This window comes from Archocentrus centrarchus, chromosome 6, assembly GCF_007364275.1.
Source record: "Archocentrus centrarchus isolate MPI-CPG fArcCen1 chromosome 6, fArcCen1, whole genome shotgun sequence".
NCBI lineage: Eukaryota > Metazoa > Chordata > Actinopteri > Cichliformes > Cichlidae > Archocentrus > Archocentrus centrarchus.
The window spans coordinates 34,839,248-34,859,057 of record NC_044351.1 but is presented as its reverse complement, the minus strand read 5'-3'; the positions used below and the strand labels follow the sequence as shown (position 1 = coordinate 34,859,057).

The window sequence follows — 19,810 nt, the reverse complement described above, 5'->3', positions numbered from 1 at the left end:
AAAAAAGGAGGTCGAAAGATGTCGTTGATAAATCCCTCTTAGGAGGGTCTACATGTACACACCTGAAACTCTGTTACCAAAAGCCTTGGATATGATGTACTGGGATTGATAAATCATAATAGGTAATTCTACACGATGACTCCACACCAGACATCTGGATCTTCATATGACCTAAACTCACGTGACTTATGGGTACCTTGTGGGTAGTTTCTCCAGCCGTTTCGTATTCTTGCAGTATCAGTATATTTAGCATATTTATTGAAACTTCAAAGAATAAGAACAGGTGTATTTAAGAATTATGAGTGACAGCGTTGCATTGTTCCTGTCCAGATGCCGTCCTCCAGATGTGGTGGTGTTTCCACGTTGCGTGGAGGAGGTCAGCGCCTTGGCCAAGGTCTGCCACAAGCACCGCCTTCCCATCATCCCTTTTGGCACTGGGACTGGCTTGGAGGGAGGGGTTGGAGCTGTGAAGGTGGGATATTAGTGCAGTGATTAATATCATTAGTTACAGCAGTATGTAGTTTAATATGTGAACTGTCATGTTACAATAAAAATACACTTACTTCCAGGGTGGTGTGTGCTTCAGTTTAAGGAACATGGACCAGGTTCTGGACCTCCACCCAGAGGACTTTGATGTGACGGTGGAGCCCGGTGTAACTCGAAAGGTCCTCAATGCATACCTGCGAGACACGGGCCTCTGGTTTCCTGTTGGTCAGTCACCTGGGGGGGGCTTGTGAACAGTAACCAATCATCACACATTATTTAGCATTAGCCAGCCTAGCTGCCTGTGAGTAATTTTTCACATGGGTTGATCCATAACGTGATTCCACTGGCACATGGCCGGTTGTGCTAGAGCACTTAAAATAAATGCGATTTGATTGGCTGATCCATGCACTGGTACTTAAACAGAATTTTTCTCAACTTTCAGAGAAAGCAGCATGAGCAACACGAAGCAGGGGATGAGAAGCAGTGTTAATTTCGGTGATGAAATATTTTCGTCGATTACCTTTTTTTTCATGACGATAACGAGACGATAACTAAATGAAAACTACCTAAGATGATAAAAACGATGACGAAATTAATTGACACTTTCGTCAATGAATGAAAACGAAACGAAAATGCTTGGCGGGGACGACATCCAATCAGAACTGATTTAATTTTGGGACAGGGCGGGACAAGTTAGGAAAGCATCCAATCAAATGCACAGTTGCACAAATTTGCTCTAAACCCAGGAAGACCAAACTAGCCTGTGATTGGTCGTTACTTCCGATAGAACTAAGTTATGTAAACAATGTCAGCAGGGAGAAAGAGAAGAGCCGATGTATGGACACATTTGTCCTTTGACGCTGTGACAAACAAAACGATGTGTAAACCATGTGGGGCGACTATCTCGGGTAAAAACACGACAAATCTTAAACGACATCTGCAAACCAGTCACCCAGATCTCCATGCAAAGGTCAGCATTTTAATGTCATGCAGGGTAAAGTGTTTTTCCCAGTTTGTGTTTAGAGAAAATCTCCACACCGCGGTGGATTAGCCTTTATAATCTTAGTCCTGAACACTGCCCTGTACCTTTCAGAGCGTCCTGCTGTAAAACACTCGGATTATCTCAGTGAGGTGGTGTTAATGATCAGGTGTGTGGGAAGCAGGTGAAACGCTAATGTTAATATTATTAATAATATTCCGTAACTATTAATAAATGTTTAATTTGGTGTAAGTGTGTATAATGACTACTTCAAGGGAACTGAAGAAAAAGCATTTACAATTTACACCCTTTATATTTTAGTCGACTAAATCGACTGTAGATTTAGTCGACTAAATTCTTATGATAATTCGTTGACTAAAACTAGACTAAAACTAAAACTATTCAGATGACTAAATTATGACTAAAACTAAATCAAAATTTGCTGTCAAAATTAACACTGATGAGAAGCAAGAGAAGCCCTAACCCTAACCGCGTCCTGGTTTAAACACAGCGCGCACACGCTATACATCAACAAACGTGTGCACGGTGAGCACAGTTGTAAGATCCCTGTCAACTATAGAAATATATACAGATGTGGGATTTGTATAAAATATTTGTATATGCCACACAGATGTTGGGAATCCATTGGGCAATGTTTATGCAAAGTTTTATCAAGATTGGTCCCCTCATCTAAGAGGAGATAGGAGCATACAAACACATACAGTATGATGATTTCTACGTAATACGGGCCTCACAACCACTCAGGGTCCCTCATTTACATTTGAGGCAGAAACAAAGTGTACCGACTTCAGATCTCCGTCTCTCTTTTTCTCTGTCTGTATCTGTGGTACAACTTTCACATTTTCTCACCATAAATTCCAGCTTCAATCTAAGTAGAAGTCCAGTCACTTAATGCTTTTATTTGATGTTTTGGCGGTTGTGCAGACTTCCAGTCCCCTTATACATACTTAACATAATGATAAAAATTCAATAGGTGTGTATGGAGTTTTCTGGGAAATTGTGTCATTGTAAACCCTGTGCAATTAAATTTTTAATCTTCCTGATACAGCTGAGCGGCCACTGATTATCGATCAATTGATCTAAATAAGCCACTTTAAAATGTCTGCAGCAGAGCAGATGACAACAACGTGGGGATAAGAAGATGAAGGTTGGGTGAACATCATGATGACATATTTATATGCATATACTTACCGTCCATCCATTTTCTTTGCTTATCCGGGACCGGGTCGAGGGGCAGTAGCCCAGCCAGAGAAACCCAGACTCCTCAACGATGACCTCCACTGAGGAGCACTGAGGCATTCCCAGGTTAGCCAAGAGAATCTCTCCAGCGTGTCCCGGCTCTGCCCTGGTTCCAGGTAGGACATGCCTGGAACACCTCACCTAGGAGGATTCCTCTAGGAGGATTCCTAGTCGGATACCTGAACCACTTAAACTGGCTCCTTTTGACGTGGAGGAGCAGCGGCTGCACTCTTCACCCTATCTCTTAGGGAGAGGCTGCCCACCCTCCAGAGGAAGCTCATTTCCACTACTTGTATCCGTGATCTCGTTCTTTCTGTCACTGCCCAAAACTCATGACCGTAGGTGTGGGTAAGGATGTAGGTAAATCTCTCTCTCTTTACCACGATGGATCACTGCAGCTGTGGCCCCAATCCATCTGTCGATCTCCCACTCCCCTCACTCATGAACAAGATGGCGGTGGGTGTGGACGCAGCGGCTCGCAGCTACCGTGTTGATGTTTTTGTTTTCTTGTTTTTACTCGTGTTTATGTTCACCACGTTACTGGTAGCTCAGATACTATACAGCCGGTCTGAATTGTGGAACACTGGGGTACAGTTCGGACTCCATACACCACCTGAACTAGACTTTATTCCTACAGAGTTGCTACGGACTCCAGTGCCCATGATGACCATCCACCCCATGCTGACAAAGCGACGGAGGAGACATTGTAAACAGAAAAGGGGTAAAAGAGCCGGCATACGGGCTAGGCTACAAGCTAACCCCTACAGACCGGCGCTCCCCAGTCTCTTCCTTGCCAACGTCAAAATCGACGAGATGCGTCTGAGGATTATCTCGCGCCGGATGAACAGCTGTGTGACCGTTATCACAGAGACGTGGTTGCACAACAACATCCCGGATGCAGCGGTGGAGTTAACGGGGCACTCTCTGTTCCGGGCGGATAGGTCTGCAGCTTTGGGTAAGAGCAGAGGTGGAGGTTTGGCACTGTATGTACACAATGCCTGGTGTACTGTCACACACCCTGTCGGCACATCCTGCTCTCCGGATCTGGAATACCTGGCGGTGAAATGCAGACCCTTCAAGCTGGTGAGAGAACTCAATAGTCCATAGTAATAGTAATAGTAATCGTGGCTGTCTACATATCACCGCGGGCTAATGCTAAGTCAGCTTTAGAGGAGTTGTACTGCCTGATCAGTGAGCAGATGAACGCCAACCCAGAGGCGGCCGTGATTGTGGCGGGGGACTTTAACCATGTTGAACTGAAGGCTGTGTTTCCCAAATTTCACAAGTTTATAAACCTTCCCACCAGAGACACTAACATTTTGGACCAGGTCTACTGTAACATCCCAGGTGCTTACAAGGCTGCAGCAGCCCCACACCTGGACATGTCTGACCACATCTCAGTGGAGCTGATTCCTGCCTATAAGCCTCTGGCCTGCAGAACAAAGCCAACCACCAGGACAGTGCAGGTTTGGACTGAGGAGGCCTCCTCTGCACTTCAAGACTGCTTCGAACACACAGACTGGAGTGTGTTCAGGGTAGGAGCAGACCTGGAGGAGTATACATTGTCTGTACTGTCTTATATTCAGTTCTGCACCGATGATATTCTCCCTGTCGAGGCCATCAAAGAGTTTCCCAACCAGAAACCATGGCTGAACAGCACAGTACGGTCCCTCCTGAAAGCCCGGGACACTGCCTGTAGGTCTGGAGATAGGCTGGCTTATAGCAGGGCCCGATCAGAACTGAAGAAAGGAATTAAGCAGGCCAAGCTCCGATACAAGCAGCACATTTTCAATCTGCCCCTGCGGCTGACAGTGGTTCCTGAGTGCCTCAAGTCCTCCATCATCATACCGGTACCGAAGAAGAAGACGTCCATCACCTGCCTGAACGATTACCGGCCTGTTGCTTTGACCCCGATAATCATGAAGTGCTTCGAGCAGATCCTTCTGAGGTATATTAGAGACTCCATCCCTGCAGACCTGGACAGCCTTCAGTTCACCCACAGAGGGAATCGATCAACAGAGGATGCTGTCTCCATCACCCTGCACACAGCCCTGACCCACCTGGAGCACCCCAACATCTACGTCAGGATGCTATTTATAGACTTCAGCTCAGCATTTAACACCGTCATCCCACACATGTGAGGTGGGTCTGCCTGTGTCACTGTGTCACTGTGTCACTGGATCAGAGACTTCCTCACCAACAGGTCTCAGGTGGTGAGCATAGGTGAGGCAACATCGTCCCCTCTGGTCCTTCACACAGGCGCGCTGCAGGGCTGTGTGCTCAGTCCAGCCCTCTTCACCCTGTTCACACACGACTGTGTTGCCACCCACCCCACGAACACAGTGGTGAAGTACACGGACGACACCACAGTAGTGGGTCTCATTTCGGACAACAATGTGACCCACTACAGAGAGGAGATCCAGCAGCTCACCCAGTGGTGTTCAGCCAACAACCTGGTGCTGAACACAGGAAAACCAAGGAGGTCATCGTGGACTTCAGGATGTCCAGGAAGACAGACCACTCCCCCCTCCTCATAGACGGAGACTGGACTCTCATCTCAGCTGCTCCCGAACTTCTACCGGGCCACAGTTGAAAGCGTACTCTGCCTTAATGTGATGGTGTGGTGTGGCAGCTGCATGGCACTGGAGAGGAAACAACTGGCCCTGGTATTAAGAACAGCACAGGGCATTGTGGGCTGCCCCCTCCCAGACCTGGACTCTGTATATGCAGGCCGGGTCAAAAAGAGAGCCAGAGCCATCGTCACGGACCCCGGCCATCCGGGCCACAGGCTGTTTGCACCACTTCCATCAGGAAAGCGGTGCAGGAGCATACGGACTACCACCAACAGACTGAGGAACAGTTTGTTCCCCAGAGCTGTCAGAGCCACCACCCCCCCACACAAACCTCACACAGCTCATCTCCCTGCAGTTACTCACCCTCAGGCCCCGTTTACACGATGCCATTTCAGAAACGATCTGCGTTTACACGATGACACGTGAAACGATGAAAACAATGTCGTTCCCATGCCAGGCCACAAGTTGGCGTTGGTTTTTTCTTTGCAAAGCTTGTTTACACAAGACGCGCATGCCTGGAGTGACACAGTAGGAAGCACGGCAATTTGTTCATTACAAAACGGCCGATGTGAGAGGTTTTGTGTGGACTGACGATGAGGTTGGATCGCTGCTGCACACAACGCTGAATTACGAAATGGTAAAAACACAAGAAAAGCACAAGAAGCACTCGTGAATCCGTGAGTACTGTTTATCAATTTGCACATGCGCGGAAAACTGTGGCCGTCGCAACCATAGTGCGCATGTGCGAGTCACCCGTTTTCAAATCACCCCGGTTTCAAGCGTTTCTGAAACGCTCCCCTCTGGACCCCGTTTCTGAAACACATCGCATCAAAACGACGCCGTTTTCATTTTGAAACGGTGTCATGTAAACACTCACACACTCACCCCCCCACTACAGCCACACACTGCACTCACACTCACACACCCCCTCCCCCCTGCTGCCACACACCTACTCCCCTCTGCAGCCACATACATAATCCCTCCCACTTAATAAGGGGGAGGCTGGAAATTACTTCCTTCCTGCACTATTCTGCACATTTTAAGTTATTCTAACTTATTGTGTATTTTACTATTGTTTTTGTTTATGTATAGTGTATATATGTCTTTTTAAATGGTAGCTGCAATGGAAAATTCCCTGAACGTTCAGTGACAATAAAGCAATCTAATCACTAATCTAATCTAATCTAATCTAATAAGACCTCAAGATACTCAAACTCCTCCACTTGGGGCAGGACCTCATTCCTGAGTCGGAGTGGCACTCCACCTTTTTTTGGATGAGGACCATGGCCTCAGGCTTACAGATGCTAATTGTCGTACCAGCCGCTTCACACTTAGTTGCAAACTGTTCCAGTGCGAGCTGGAGGCCACCGCCTGATGAATACAACAGGACCACATCATCTCCTCTGTATACCAAAGTATTCTAAAGGTTGAACGAAACTGGATCATGCAACAGGACAGCGGTCCCAAGTAGTATGTGTAACGCTTTCACCTTTAACCCTTAGAAGACAGGGATGACAAAGCGCTTCTCTCAACTTGGACCAGATCAGAAAAAGTAGGGGCTCTCAGGGAGGACAAATGAAACGTGGACAGAGGTTTGAAAAAGGTAACACCTAGGAAAAAAATTTATTAACACTGTAACAAGTTGGAAAAAAACAAGGATTCAGTAACGACTGAATTTCTCACTGTATATATAAAAAAATACAATATCAAATTTATAAACCTTTTGAAAGAAAACTGGAAAGATATACCTGGAAACAAGATATACCTGGTTTTTCAGAAAATACTTTATGTGGTGTTTGTACTGCTATGCTAAAATTCTATGTATGCATATGTGTTCTCTTTCTTAAAGTCTTTACTGGAATGTATGTATTGTCTCTTTCCTTAAGGGCTCAGGCAAAGGAGATGTGATTTAAACTTCCCCCACAGAAGGAATGCATAGAATGTCTTTGTAGGATCTCTGGCTGCCATATAAGGGATTGTCCAGATGTCCAGCTATAGGTTAGGAGGCTGGAGCTGTTTCTTAGCCATATATGGAAAGGCAGGATGTGGGGGTTTGCCAACATTATGGTATATAACCTTTGTCTCTTCTTTTGTCTCTTCTGTCCCCCGATGGCTTTACAAAGCATCGGTTTTGACATTGTCTTATTTGTAAATAAACTTTATGTTATACATTAAGACTGTCGGCGAAGGATTTCTTCAATACACAACATTATGACATCAAGATCAAACAACTACACTCGCACAAGAAAATCAGAACAAAAATTGAACCGCCACTGAACATCATACAATAAATCTGGCTCCGATTGGTTTTGTTTTTTTTCTCTTTCCATCACAGAAACCTTTTGACACATACAAAAGAAGTATTTATATTCAAAGAATAAGTAACAATATAGTCAAAATGGCGGTGACTGGCATATTAGTTTACGCTTTTCCACTCAACAATATACCAATCTGACGAGGCGATGTCTGTCAAAGCGGCTCATTCCCAAAATGAAAATTTCCAAACACTCAAAACAACATTTAAAAAGTATTGAATGTTGAATGTTACACTGTTTATCCTGAAACTTAACAGGCAGTAGAGCGAACGACTCCCTTCCTCTCCGCAGATTTATCATCTTCTAAATTACTGAGCAAACCCTTTGTTTATCTCAGATCCTGGAGCTGATGCATCTCTGTGCGGCATGGCTGCCACCAGTGCATCTGGCACTAATGCAGTTCGTTATGGGACTATGAGGGAAAACGTTATAAACCTGGAGGTGGTGCTGGCCGATGGGAGCATTGTGCACACCGCTGGGAAGGGCCGGCGTCCCAGGTACTCATGAGCCAAATGTGATGTTTCATTCTGCAGCTTAAAGGCTCAGACCTTTGTGTCCATCTTTGTTTTCTCTCTCCAGGAAGACTTCAGCTGGCTATAACCTGACAAACCTGTTTGTAGGCTCAGAGGGTACCCTGGGGATCATCACTAAGACCACGTTACGCCTGTACGGCATCCCAGAGGCCACGGTGTCAGCCGTCTGTTCGTTTCCTTCCGTCCAGGCTGCCGTAGACAGCACGGTGCAGACCCTACAGGCCGGAGTCCCCATCGCTCGCATCGGTGAGGAGGAACCCTGGAAATAATGCATAATAACAGAACGCTGTGATTAGGGCTGCAACGATTCATCGATTAACTCGATTAAATCGATTCTAAAAATTTATCGACACAAATTTACTGTGTCGATGCTTCGTTTAAACTCTGCCGCGCTCAGCTGTCTCGGTGTAAGCGGCGCTCCTCACTAGCATTAGCGGCATTAGTGCTGACATTTTTTTGTGGGTTTATTGGGGGCTGGCAAACCAACATAGAACTGCATTACCGCCACCTACTGGACTGGATGTGAATCACTCACGTATACACAAGCACACACTCTAAAAAGCTCTCCGTCGCTGCGATGGATTTCATTTAACACAGAGTGGATCATCACTAGAGTTGCCACCTGTCTCGTAAAATACAGAACCCCGTATGTTACGGGACTCCGTGGAATACGGCTCCGTAACATGCCGTGTTCCGTACTTTACGGGACGGGTGGCAACTGTCGCTGACATGCATTTCCACGCCTCCACTGCTCTCTGTGTGTCTGTGTGTGTTGTGCTCGCTGAGAATTTCAGCTGCTATTTTTGTCTTTACTTCAGCTGTAGCTACCAGAACTGGTTTGCTAGCGAGCGCGGGCCATTAGCACTAGCGATGGTTCGGTACCGGAAGGCCCGCCCCCCAGGACCGAGGGGCTCCTTCAAAATATTTTTTATACTTTAATCCCTTATTAGTGACTAAATATAGACCTGCAGTAGAAACGTATTTTCGAGAATGCTTGTGAATACAAAGCATTACACCATTACTCACACATGCGCCATGGCTCCCGCAGCCACTAGTTTTTCAAAACACTCATAGCAGGCAGCGGTTTTAACTGCGCAAGCGCAAAGAGGCGAAGCTGTGACGGTGAGCTCAAGTAGTGAAAAAGGAAACGTTTTTCCAGCGTCCAAAACAGCAGCTTTTTCTTTTAGTAACCACCATTAAATCTGTGAAACAGCTGGAGGTCCTTCATCAAGCACCTGATCAGCAAGTGTTAAGGTGAAGAAAAGAGAACTTTGTAGCTGCTCCATTCACCGCTGTTTGTTCACATGGCGAGAAACTGCATTACGGAAGTTAAAATATGCAGATAAACTGTTAATAAAAAAAGTATTTCTTATCCGATTACTCGATTAATCGCTGGAATAATCGATAGAATACTCGATTACTAAAATAATCGTTTTATGCAGCCCTAGCTGTGATACAGAGGGCTCAATGTTAGGGAGCAATTTTGGTTTATTTTGACCTTTTAAAATAACCATCAGTGAGTCATTTATCACCAAACGGAGACTCTAATGATGTTAGAAAAATGCTCACAAAAACATTTAAAGGGGGAATATTCTGCTTTTCTTTGGTGGATGGAAAGTTTCACATAATAAAGTCAGTGTGTGTACAATTAATCCATTTGAGCCTGAAGCTGCTTGTTTTTAATCAAGCATTGATTGGTTTCATATTGGTTTTGATCAGACATCAGTCCTCCACTGTAGGCACACAGAATAGAGCGTTAATACAGCGAAAATATATATTTTTTGTCCACAGCAGCTTTATTGACAGCATAGATATGACAGGAAAGCAGGAGGAGAGGTGGGGGAGGGAACGCAGGAAAGAGTGACAGGCCGGGACTTGAACAAGCGCTGCCCGCCTTCAGCCTTGCAGCAAACATGGTTGCCGGCTTCACCACTGAGCCACCCTGGCACCACCAGCAAAAATATCTTAAATACAAAAACCATGTTTACAGCATTTATATATTTCTACATGTAAATCATGGTTCTGGGTGTTGTTGTGTCTTATTGTGTGTTCCATGGCGAGTTTGGTATGAGTCTCTGGTCAAAACATATTGTTCCCACAGGCTAATGTGACATGGTGGTGCAGTTGTTGTATTCATGGTGGTGCAGTTGTTGTATTCATGGTGGTGCAGTTGTTGTGTTCATGGTGGTGCAGTGTCTTGCTAACCTCGTTAGGGCTAAGCCATCATCAGTAATGATCCCAACCCCAACACTAAGGCTGTGGTCCAATAGTTTTTCTGAGTGAAGTGACCTGGAAGTATCTGTGTGACAGACATAATAAGATCTGGTAAATACAGATTAGAGGCGCTTCAGTGCTTCCTTTATTACCTCCTTTAACAGAGGATACAGTGGACGTATCTGGAGAAGTTCACCAACTGACCGTTCAAGAAAACGATCAGCAAATACTGACAGACACCACAGATGATGTTTGTTATCAGTGCATTTCCTGTTTCGTGCTATAATTGGCTGATATATTCTGAAAAAGCCAGCTGGCATTGGCAGCTGCCATCTAAAGTCGATCTTCCTCATCATTAGCTGTGCCGTACGTCATGTAAACACATCATTTGTAGCCTCAGTCGTGGAGAAAGACACATTAAAACTAACGGAGGGGAAACGATGAACTGGATTTTGGGGAATTGGTTTTATAGACAAAATGAGGAAGACAAGAAACTTTATTGATCTTTCTTTTTAAAAGTAATTGCTGCAGTGGGACGGTAATAGAACCCAGGAGGGAGGAGCTTATCCTCAGCCAGCTATGAAAAAAATAGATGAATATTAACTATTGATATCTGGGAAATATGCAGCAATGATGCAAACGAATGACCTACTTAGAGTCATCTTACTAACATTTCCCTTCATCTTTTGTTTGTCGTGTGTGTGTGTGTGTGTGTGTGTGTGTGTGTTTTATCCAGAGTTTCTGGATGATGTCATGATAGATGCGTGCAACAGGTTCAGCTCTCTGTCCTACCCCGTGACCCCGACTCTCTTCCTGGAGTTCCACGGCTCAGAGAGGAGCCTTGAGGAGCAGGTCACCACAGCCGGTGTGTGAGCGTGCAGACATCAGACCAGATGTTCTCACATCTCTGAAAAATGTTGATGTTCAGTGTTGGTGTCCCACATCTGGCCAGCATGACACGTGCAGAGTAATGGGTCATGGGGCCAGTAAAGGATTCTTGGATATTTTTAAGGATTTTTGATTTATTGGAGGCTGTAACAATAACTATAGATACTTGTCTGTTAGGGGATGATCCGACATCGCTCTACAGGGATTTTAGCTAAATGTGCTTCACCTGAGTCCAGGACACACCAATCAAAGCTTCCCCATCAGTCATATCTTCATATCTGCTGCTGCTCACCTTAGGCTTTAAACTGCACGTTGGGGAATTGAATGATTTCAGTTGTGTTTCAGGTAATGTTCATTATTTTAGTAGCTACCACACTGAACTGCATAACTATGGTAAGAGAGAGCAGATAGCATGTTATCTCTGTGAGGTGTTTAGTAGCCTTTTAGGCTTCAAGCTCCAGGTTTCTCTTTTCAAAAACATATTCAGAGTGAAGTCAGCAGGTTTGATGGGAGCTCCTTCAGGGAGCCAGTCTTATTGTTTCCTTAGCTCATGTGAAGATTTAAGGGGACAGGCTGGATGTTCCTCTGCAGGAATGAAAGCCCAACATTTGGTTGGAAATGGAAACAGGCATCCATTTATACTTTTACTGAATAAAGTTATAATTTTCCCCTCTTAGGAAACAAATGAAGCTGGTGTTTTAACCCATCAATCTATGAGTCTGTTAATGATGAAAATATTAATTACACATCAATTAGTAACTGTATGACTTTGCTACGAATGCAGCTGCTGTGATATTCACATGATGGTGGTGGTGTGGAAGTGGTGGCAGATTTTGGTTCATGGTGATGGAAGCAAACACTGCGGGGATCTCACCTGTGTGTGTTCCTACAGAGGACATCACTCAGAGTAACGGAGGGTCAGACTTCCAGTGGGCTCGAGATACGGAAACACGGAATCGGTTGTGGAAAGCTCGTCATGACGCCTGGTACGCTGCTCAGGCTCTCAGACCGGGCTGCAAGGTAAACAAAGTCGCCCGATTCACTGACCCGGCTTAGAGCATATCACACTGCACGTCCACGAGGTTCAGATACATATCAAGTCCAAATAACAGGCAGAAATATGAGAGTAGAGGCTGAGCTGCTCCACCCTTGTGCATAAATAAGAATCAACAGTCGGATCTCATTGGCTGCTGTGTTTATTTCGCTTGGTTTCTTGGTACTTTGGGTTTCACCCATAATAAATCCTGAAATGGAGAAAATTTTAACCTAATTACATGTGAGTGTGAGTCTGTTGTGCTGTTTCACTTCGTCTGTGGCGTGCAGAGTGGAGCAGACTCAGATGGCGACCCCCAGCATCGACCCTAACTGTGAAACCCCTTCAGTTAAAGCTGATTGATTTAAAATCCACTGTGACGTATACAGAAAATGTGTCATTGTCCAAACACTAACACACACTCTTCAACTGGCAGTATCACATTATTCTAACTTATCACTGCTGTTTGAAAACTGAATGCCATTAGAGCCGAGGGTGTTGGATGTGTTGCTGGTGAGGCTTTGTGTGATGGGACTGTGCTACACCAACACAATCACTGCTCGCAGGCACTTTTATGTCTCACTTTATTAACGCTCTAAATCCTAAAGATTGCAGGAGACACCCAGTTGATGCTGTTCAATACTGTGACCTTATCTTCCTCGTGTGTGTGTGTGTGCTTAGGCCTACTCTACAGACGTGTGTGTCCCTCTGTCTCGACTGCCTCAAATTATTGTGGAGACAAAGGAGGACCTGATTGAGAACAGACTCACAGGTGAGCACATATCAGAGGAAATATACTGAAATAAACTTGGTTGACCGTGTTGTTCATTTATGGCACTTCAGTCTCTGGGACTCCTCAAAGCATTTGTCTTTATTGTTAGAAGAAAATAACAGAAATGCATGAAAATAAAATAATTTCTGTCATTTCAATTGAAAGTGCAGAGAAGTCTAAGTGATCAGTGACTGAACCCTGACTCCTGATACGAACCCTGTGTTTTCAATATGTGATTTTTGGCAGTTAGGGGTTCAGTTTAGGGTATCTAGGGTAGTTTGACCTTTGAACCCTGCTGGCATCCTATAGTTGCTTAGAAAATGCTGCTCCAGCTGGAGGCCCAGTCACTGTCTGGATCACATGATGTACCAAACTTTAAAAATGGCTTCATAGTAGTTTGGTGCTTAGCTCCACTATGACTCCACAGTGAATGATAGTTTGGGCACCATCTGTGGCCAGCAGATGATCTGGGTTTAAGCTTCACTGTAACTCCAACTTCCTGCATATATTGATAAGAATATCAGCCATTATAGCAGATCTCATCAGCGTATTCACTCCCCATAAAAACCATCATTTTCTCGACTGTGTCAGAACGACAAACTTTAAACCCGAGTTTCATTTTGAGGGGAAGAGAAAAAAACTTGCAGGAAGTCCAAAACTTAACAGGTAAAGTGGGTGGAAACGAACACGTTCTCATGGATCGTACCATCATCTGTCTCACCACCTTTTTTCAACACACCTGGTTAAAAAAACCCAAAACGAAGCAGGAACGCTGACACATCAGAAGAACATAATAAAATGCTTTCTGCCTCCAGGTCCCATAGCAGGTCATGTGGGCGATGGGAATTTCCACTGTCTGATGGTGGTGGATCCCAGCGACCTGGAGGAGATGCACAGAGTCCACCTGTTCACCGAGAGACTGGCCAGGTAACGTGTCACTTCTTACTTTCTCACAAATCTTCCACCAATAATGTTTGTGCTGTCACAGGAATTTAAAATTTTATTCTTGGGAGAAATTCTGTAGTTTGAGTTGGATCTCAAAGGTGGGTGTCTGATGGCAGGAGCAGGCTAATTATATCTTTGACCAGTTTAATCATTAGAGCTTGTGTCTGTGCGTAAAAACACAACAACCAAACAACAGAAAATTCCCTGCTCGGGGTCATTGGGCGCCAAAATACTGACCTTAGCAATGACAGTATGTCCCATCTGCATACATGTATATAAGATGTAGCCACAGTCATGGCACCCATTTGAGTTTGTACTTCCCAATTTGAAGCCTCAGTGTCACTTTTTGGGCTGCGGCCATGTTAGTTTGAAGTGACCGTATTTGGACAAGTGGGTGGGGTGCTAAGATACACTACGCCCCTAACTCCAGTATCCAGGTGGATGAGTTATAAAAAAGATTAGTCTTCATACAGGTGTTGTGGAGGGCGAAGCTATCCATAGAGATAAAACTGTTTTAGGTAGCGGACTGTAAATATGCTTTTACTGTAAAGCTGTAGAGCTGGGGGGTTTAATATGGGAGTCTGTGGGACTGACTCACTGCTGGAAATCAGCCTCGAGTGGACACTGGAGGAACTGCAGTTTGTGGCAGTTCCATATTGGCTTCACTTTTGAGCATTAAGCAGAGGAGAACCCGTGTTGTCATGCTGGCTAAATGATTCAGAATCCCCTTCTTAACAGCAATAATCATAATGATACTCATGATTATATTTGTCAGCAGTTTTCTAAGTCTGCAGGTGAGTCAGATCATGAGATGAGAGCAAATTTCAGATCACACTTATACTCTCCGGCAGCCGCTTCAGTCGCTTGCCTTGACGTTGAGAAAAGTTTAAGTTGGGATGGTCCACTTCTCATCGCCCAGACGAAGTGGCTGAATACCATTGGCTGCCTGTGGCCTCTGGTCACCTGAGCATCACTTCCTGTGTGGACTCTACCACGCAGCACGGTTCATACCCACAGCAGTGCTGGGATTACGAGTAGAAACCAGCCCTGCTTGCCGTGCAGCTCGGAGCAGAGTCATCCTTTTAAAGCTGCGTCCATCCCCGTGACCGAGCTCGTAGATGGCATTAAGGCGAGCAAAAACGATTTCCTGAGGATCGAGGAAAAAAGTATCTTTTTTTTGTGACCACTGCTGAAAGGTCTCAGCAGGTTAAAGATTATTTGACTGTGTGGTTTCCGACATGTAATCACCTATATGACAGCAGCCATCAGCTTTTATTTACATTTAAATGTCTTTCAAATCCCACCAGACAGACTTACAATGTTACTGAATACCAGATGTTATTACTAACAATAATCTACAATTTTTTAAGTCTTTGTTGAGTGCGTGTGCCTCGTGCACCTGCCGGGCAGCCTGACCTCACTGCTCCATTTTAGCACCTTTTCCTTATTATTACCTTCTTTGTCAGCCTCTCTTGGACACGTTTCTCTTCACTCTAATCCTCCTCACACTCCTCCTAATCCTTCTCACTCCGCTTGCTTATCTTCAAACAAATTCCTCCCCTTTGGAATCGCGCTCTCGCCCATCGCTCTCGGCTAATATTGATTCCAGAAGGCCAAACGTTTAAGTCGTGGGACTTGCAAAGACTTGTGGGATGTCTGTCCATAGATGGAGGGTTTTAGCTAGATACCAACACATTTTTCAAAATCTGTTTTAAAAGACTTTGAACACCAGCAGCTATGTCAGGGTCAGGCTAAGACCCATAGGGTAATGGCACAGAGGATTAGATGGAAAAAGGCCACAGCTGTGGTTAGCAATGCTCAATGCTATAGTAGAGTTTAAAATAACCCTTACTGACCTTACATGGACCTGAGTGAAGGCAGCAGTTCATCCACCGCATGAAACTTTTTTAATGTGCAGATGCTGCGATCTGCCCCCACTGCTCTGCGCAGCCTTCTTCTGATTGGCTGCCCCTTTTTAAACAGAAGGTTTGGACAGGGCGGGGCTTTTGTGCTCACAGCCAGAGCTGTGTGCCTAGATGACCATATTAGGGATATCCGCTCTCTTTGACATCATACAGAGCCGAGAGTAGAAAAAAAAAAAACAGCCTGAAGCTTTTGGCTCTCAGGGATTACCTGTACACACACTGACCTCATTATTTGTAATAGGTCCCCTTTTTCTAGTTACATTCCCAGTGGACACAGTAAGTGAACTCTTGGATTTATTAAGGTCGAAAGGATGTTTCCAGTACCTGAATATCAGGCCGGCCTCAGGCTACGTCCACCTGTAAATGGACCTTTTCTTCTACTCACGTTGTCAAAGCACTTTACACAACCTGCCTCATTCACACCTCATTCATACAAGCACTTTTTTCTGCACCTCATTGCTTTCTATCTAACATTAACACACTAACGAACGCATCAGAGAGCAACCTGGGGTTCAGGGTGTTGCCCAAGGATACTTTGGCACACAAACTGGGGCAGCGAGCGATTGCACCACCAACCGTCTGATTAGGAGGTGACCTGCTGAGCTGCAGCCACCTTTATCTCCTTCTTAGGCATCAGATTGTGCGCCATGAGTTTGTTTTTTGCATTTTCATGTGGATGGAGATATTTTTCAAAATCAGCACAGAAAAATCCCCGTTTTAAAAATACTCGTGTGTGTGTGGCCTTAGACTTGAAATGATCTTGCCAATGAGGACAAAAACAGCACCAGTCTGGGTTTAGGAAGGCGGGCGCTGCTGTGGGAGGAGATGGGACCTGTGGGTATCCAGGTCATGCCGAGGACAGTCAAGGCTGTTCTTGGAGGGGGTGTGATGAGCACTCAGTCACCCTGATAGGTTGCAGACATGCTGGCAGTCACTCTAATAAGACCTTGCACCAGAGTGATACGGTGTGTTTATAGTGGAAGATGTTATAAAAGTATTCAAAAAGTCCTGAAATGACATTTTTAAAGACAAAAACTGCAGTTGTCCAGTCGACAGTAAACCTGGAAATGTGAGTGAGTTGTGTTGTTGCGCTGACACGTGCACAGTGCAGGTTCACAACAGATTTAGCTTTCTGGCTGCAGGCATGCTGGCATTGATAACACCAGCCAAAGTGCATGGTGCTGTTCCACTGAGTGTCTGGAAGACCACACTGCTGTCACACGTGTGACTAAAGCAAACTGCAAAACTTTCCTTTTTGCTGCTCTAAAAAAAGTGTTTTCCTCCTGCAGGCGAGCCCTGGCCGTGGACGGTACGTGTACAGGAGAGCATGGAGTGGGTTTAGGAAAGAGGGCGCTGCTGTGTGAGGAGATGGGACCTGTGGGCATCCGGGTCATGCAGAGTCTCAAGGACACCCTCGACCCAAACAACTTGATGAATCCTGGGAAAATCCTGCAGCGAGGAGAGCTGTGAGGAGTGCGTCCGTCTGAGGGATCACGGCGGGAAATGAAAAACACGCCAGAGGGAAGTTTTTAGAAGCACTTCCTGTTAGGACACCTGGTTCAGATAGAGATCAGTGAAAAGTGAAATCATTAAAACAGTGATTTACAAATTCAGTTAAATCAAGAAGTGTGGGACTGCTCCCTGTGTGGGATTTCCCAGGATTTCCCACATGTACCAGAAAATCCGACTGCTGTAAAATGAGTGAACTGTTGTGAAAGGTGTGAGACATCGTTTGTAAAAGGAAAGAAATCTCACTGTTTTTCCTCCTTTCAGACGGCAGCAGGTCAGACGCCCTCTCACAAACACATTAAAATCTGTGGGTGAGGTGTGTGACGGTCCAGTGAGGTCTGAACGGGGGAAATGGAGTGAAATAGTTTTTTTTTTTTGGTGTTGTAGAAAAAAATAAAGATTTCACAGATCTGACTGTGTTATAAGCAGTTCCTGCAGAGTGCTGAATAAATGTGGGTTTTTAAGGTAGACCTGGTCTGTTGTTGCAGATTAGCATCTATTATTTAAAGGAGAACCCCCCACCCATGTCATTAAAGAGTCCTAATAATTGTCTCAAAGCGTGAGATCACTGCAGGGGTTTTTTACTCCACATGCTGCCTGTTTGCTGTTATTAGCTGAATACGCTGGAAGGATAAAATGAGAAATGTGAAGACATTCAGTTACAGTTTGGAAACACTGAGCTGAGCTGAAGCTTTTTAACATAGGAGTGGCTGGCAGTGGCTGGCAGTGGCTGCGTGGTGTGGTGGTTAACACCAACATGTGAAGAGACCCAGTTTGAGACCTCATGGAGAACCAGATCCATGGGGAGGTTGTGTCAGGATCCATCTACTGTTGTGACCCCTCATTAGCAAAATAAACTTCCCAGCCGACGGGGATGATTCTGATTTCACACGTCAGCTTAATTCTGCTGCCCTGGAGGACTAACATGGATAACATGTTAATGTGGACTTATTCATGGGTAACTGCTTTTTTTTTCATCCACCAGAGTTAACACAAGAACAGTTAAGGTTTAAATACTTAAAGCTGATATCTGTCATTGTACACAGTAACCATGGACAGGCTGTTAAAAAGTGTATCTGGAGTGAGGACTGAAGAGACAAACCGGGTGTTTACGAGCTCCCAAAGGAGCACTTAGATTCTTACTCAGACCACTGAGAGCCATATTGATCTCCTGATCTAACCCAGACTACTGTAACATTACAGCAAGCTTAAAGGTTGTTATTTGCATATTTGTCAAGAACAACGTGCATTGAGTCAGAGTTATTTTTCTCCTGCACAGTTTTGCTTCATGGACAAAAATACTGGACACATCACACCCACAGGAGCTGCTCGGCCTGAGCTGAGCTGCTTTTCTCAACACTTTAATAACATCGCTTACAGTTGAATGTGAAATATCCAGGACAGGAGATTTACACACTGACTTGTTGCAGTGGTCTATGGATAAAGGCAGACTGCATGCCTACCTACCTGATTTTACACACCTGTGGCAAAGGGACTGAAAACCCCTGAATGCAAAGATTTAGAGGCCCAGTGTAGTATATTTAATGGGCACATCTTTGAAAGCTATTTATTTTTACTTGCACTGACAAATGTTTACTTCAACAACTGCAAAGCCAACAAAAAAAAAGATTTAATCTCTGACACAAAAATTGGAAACTTGGAAATGTGTGAGTCAGTTGTGTTGTTGCACTGACACATGCACAGTCTGTGGATGCAGGCATGTTGGCCTTCAGTGTGTGGTACTTCTGCTCCACTGAGTGTCTCAAAGACCACACAGACTAAAGAATAGAAAGTGAAGAGTTTGGAAAAATCGGTGATTCCTCTGCTGTCACACGTGTGGCTTCAGCCAACTGTAGAACTTTTTGCTCATGCAGGTGAGGATAGAACTAACATAGATCACTGCACCTGTGGGCAGGCTAAAGTGTGTCCACGGCCCTGGCCATGGATGCTACGTGTAAGGGGAGCATGGAGCAGGTTTAGGAAAGAGGGCGCTGCTGTGTGAGGAGATGGGACCTGTGGGCATCCAGGTCATGCCAGGGACAGTCAATGCTGTTCTTATAGGGGGCACTAAGAGCACTCAGTCACCCTGATAGGTTGCAGACATGCTGGCAGTCACTGTAATGGGACTTTGCACCAGAGCAAACTACATGGTAAAGGAATGACCCAAGGATAGAGCAGCTTGTTTCCACCACCAAAAAAAAAAAAAAAAATCACCATCCGTAACTCAAAATTTTGAGTTGACGTGAAAATTTGAGATACGTAACTCGAAATTTTGAAATTTCGACATAGCACTGCCAATCGGGAAGTCCGTGATCCGTACATCATTTCCTTGTTAACCAGAAGCAGGAAGCTGAAGGTATCAGCTGTCCAACAGATCA

The 19,810-nt window shown here is 45.0% G+C and overlaps 1 protein-coding gene across 1 annotated transcript in view; it reads left to right on the top strand.

Moving 5' to 3' along the window:
- ldhd (lactate dehydrogenase D) overlaps nt 1-19,602 on the top strand; it is a 29,860-nt gene extending 10,258 nt beyond the window's left edge. Inside the window, exons 3-11 of the mRNA XM_030732334.1 lie at nt 331-472; nt 570-711; nt 7,951-8,110; nt 8,193-8,392; nt 11,097-11,225; nt 12,141-12,268; nt 12,963-13,053; nt 13,869-13,980; nt 17,213-19,602. Of these exons, the coding sequence (XP_030588194.1) occupies nt 331-472; nt 570-711; nt 7,951-8,110; nt 8,193-8,392; nt 11,097-11,225; nt 12,141-12,268; nt 12,963-13,053; nt 13,869-13,980; nt 17,213-17,393 (1,285 nt within the window). The 3' untranslated portion in view covers nt 17,394-19,602. The remainder of the gene's footprint in view (nt 1-330; nt 473-569; nt 712-7,950; nt 8,111-8,192; nt 8,393-11,096; nt 11,226-12,140; nt 12,269-12,962; nt 13,054-13,868; nt 13,981-17,212) is intronic.
- The last annotated feature ends 208 nt before the right edge of the window (nt 19,603-19,810 follow it).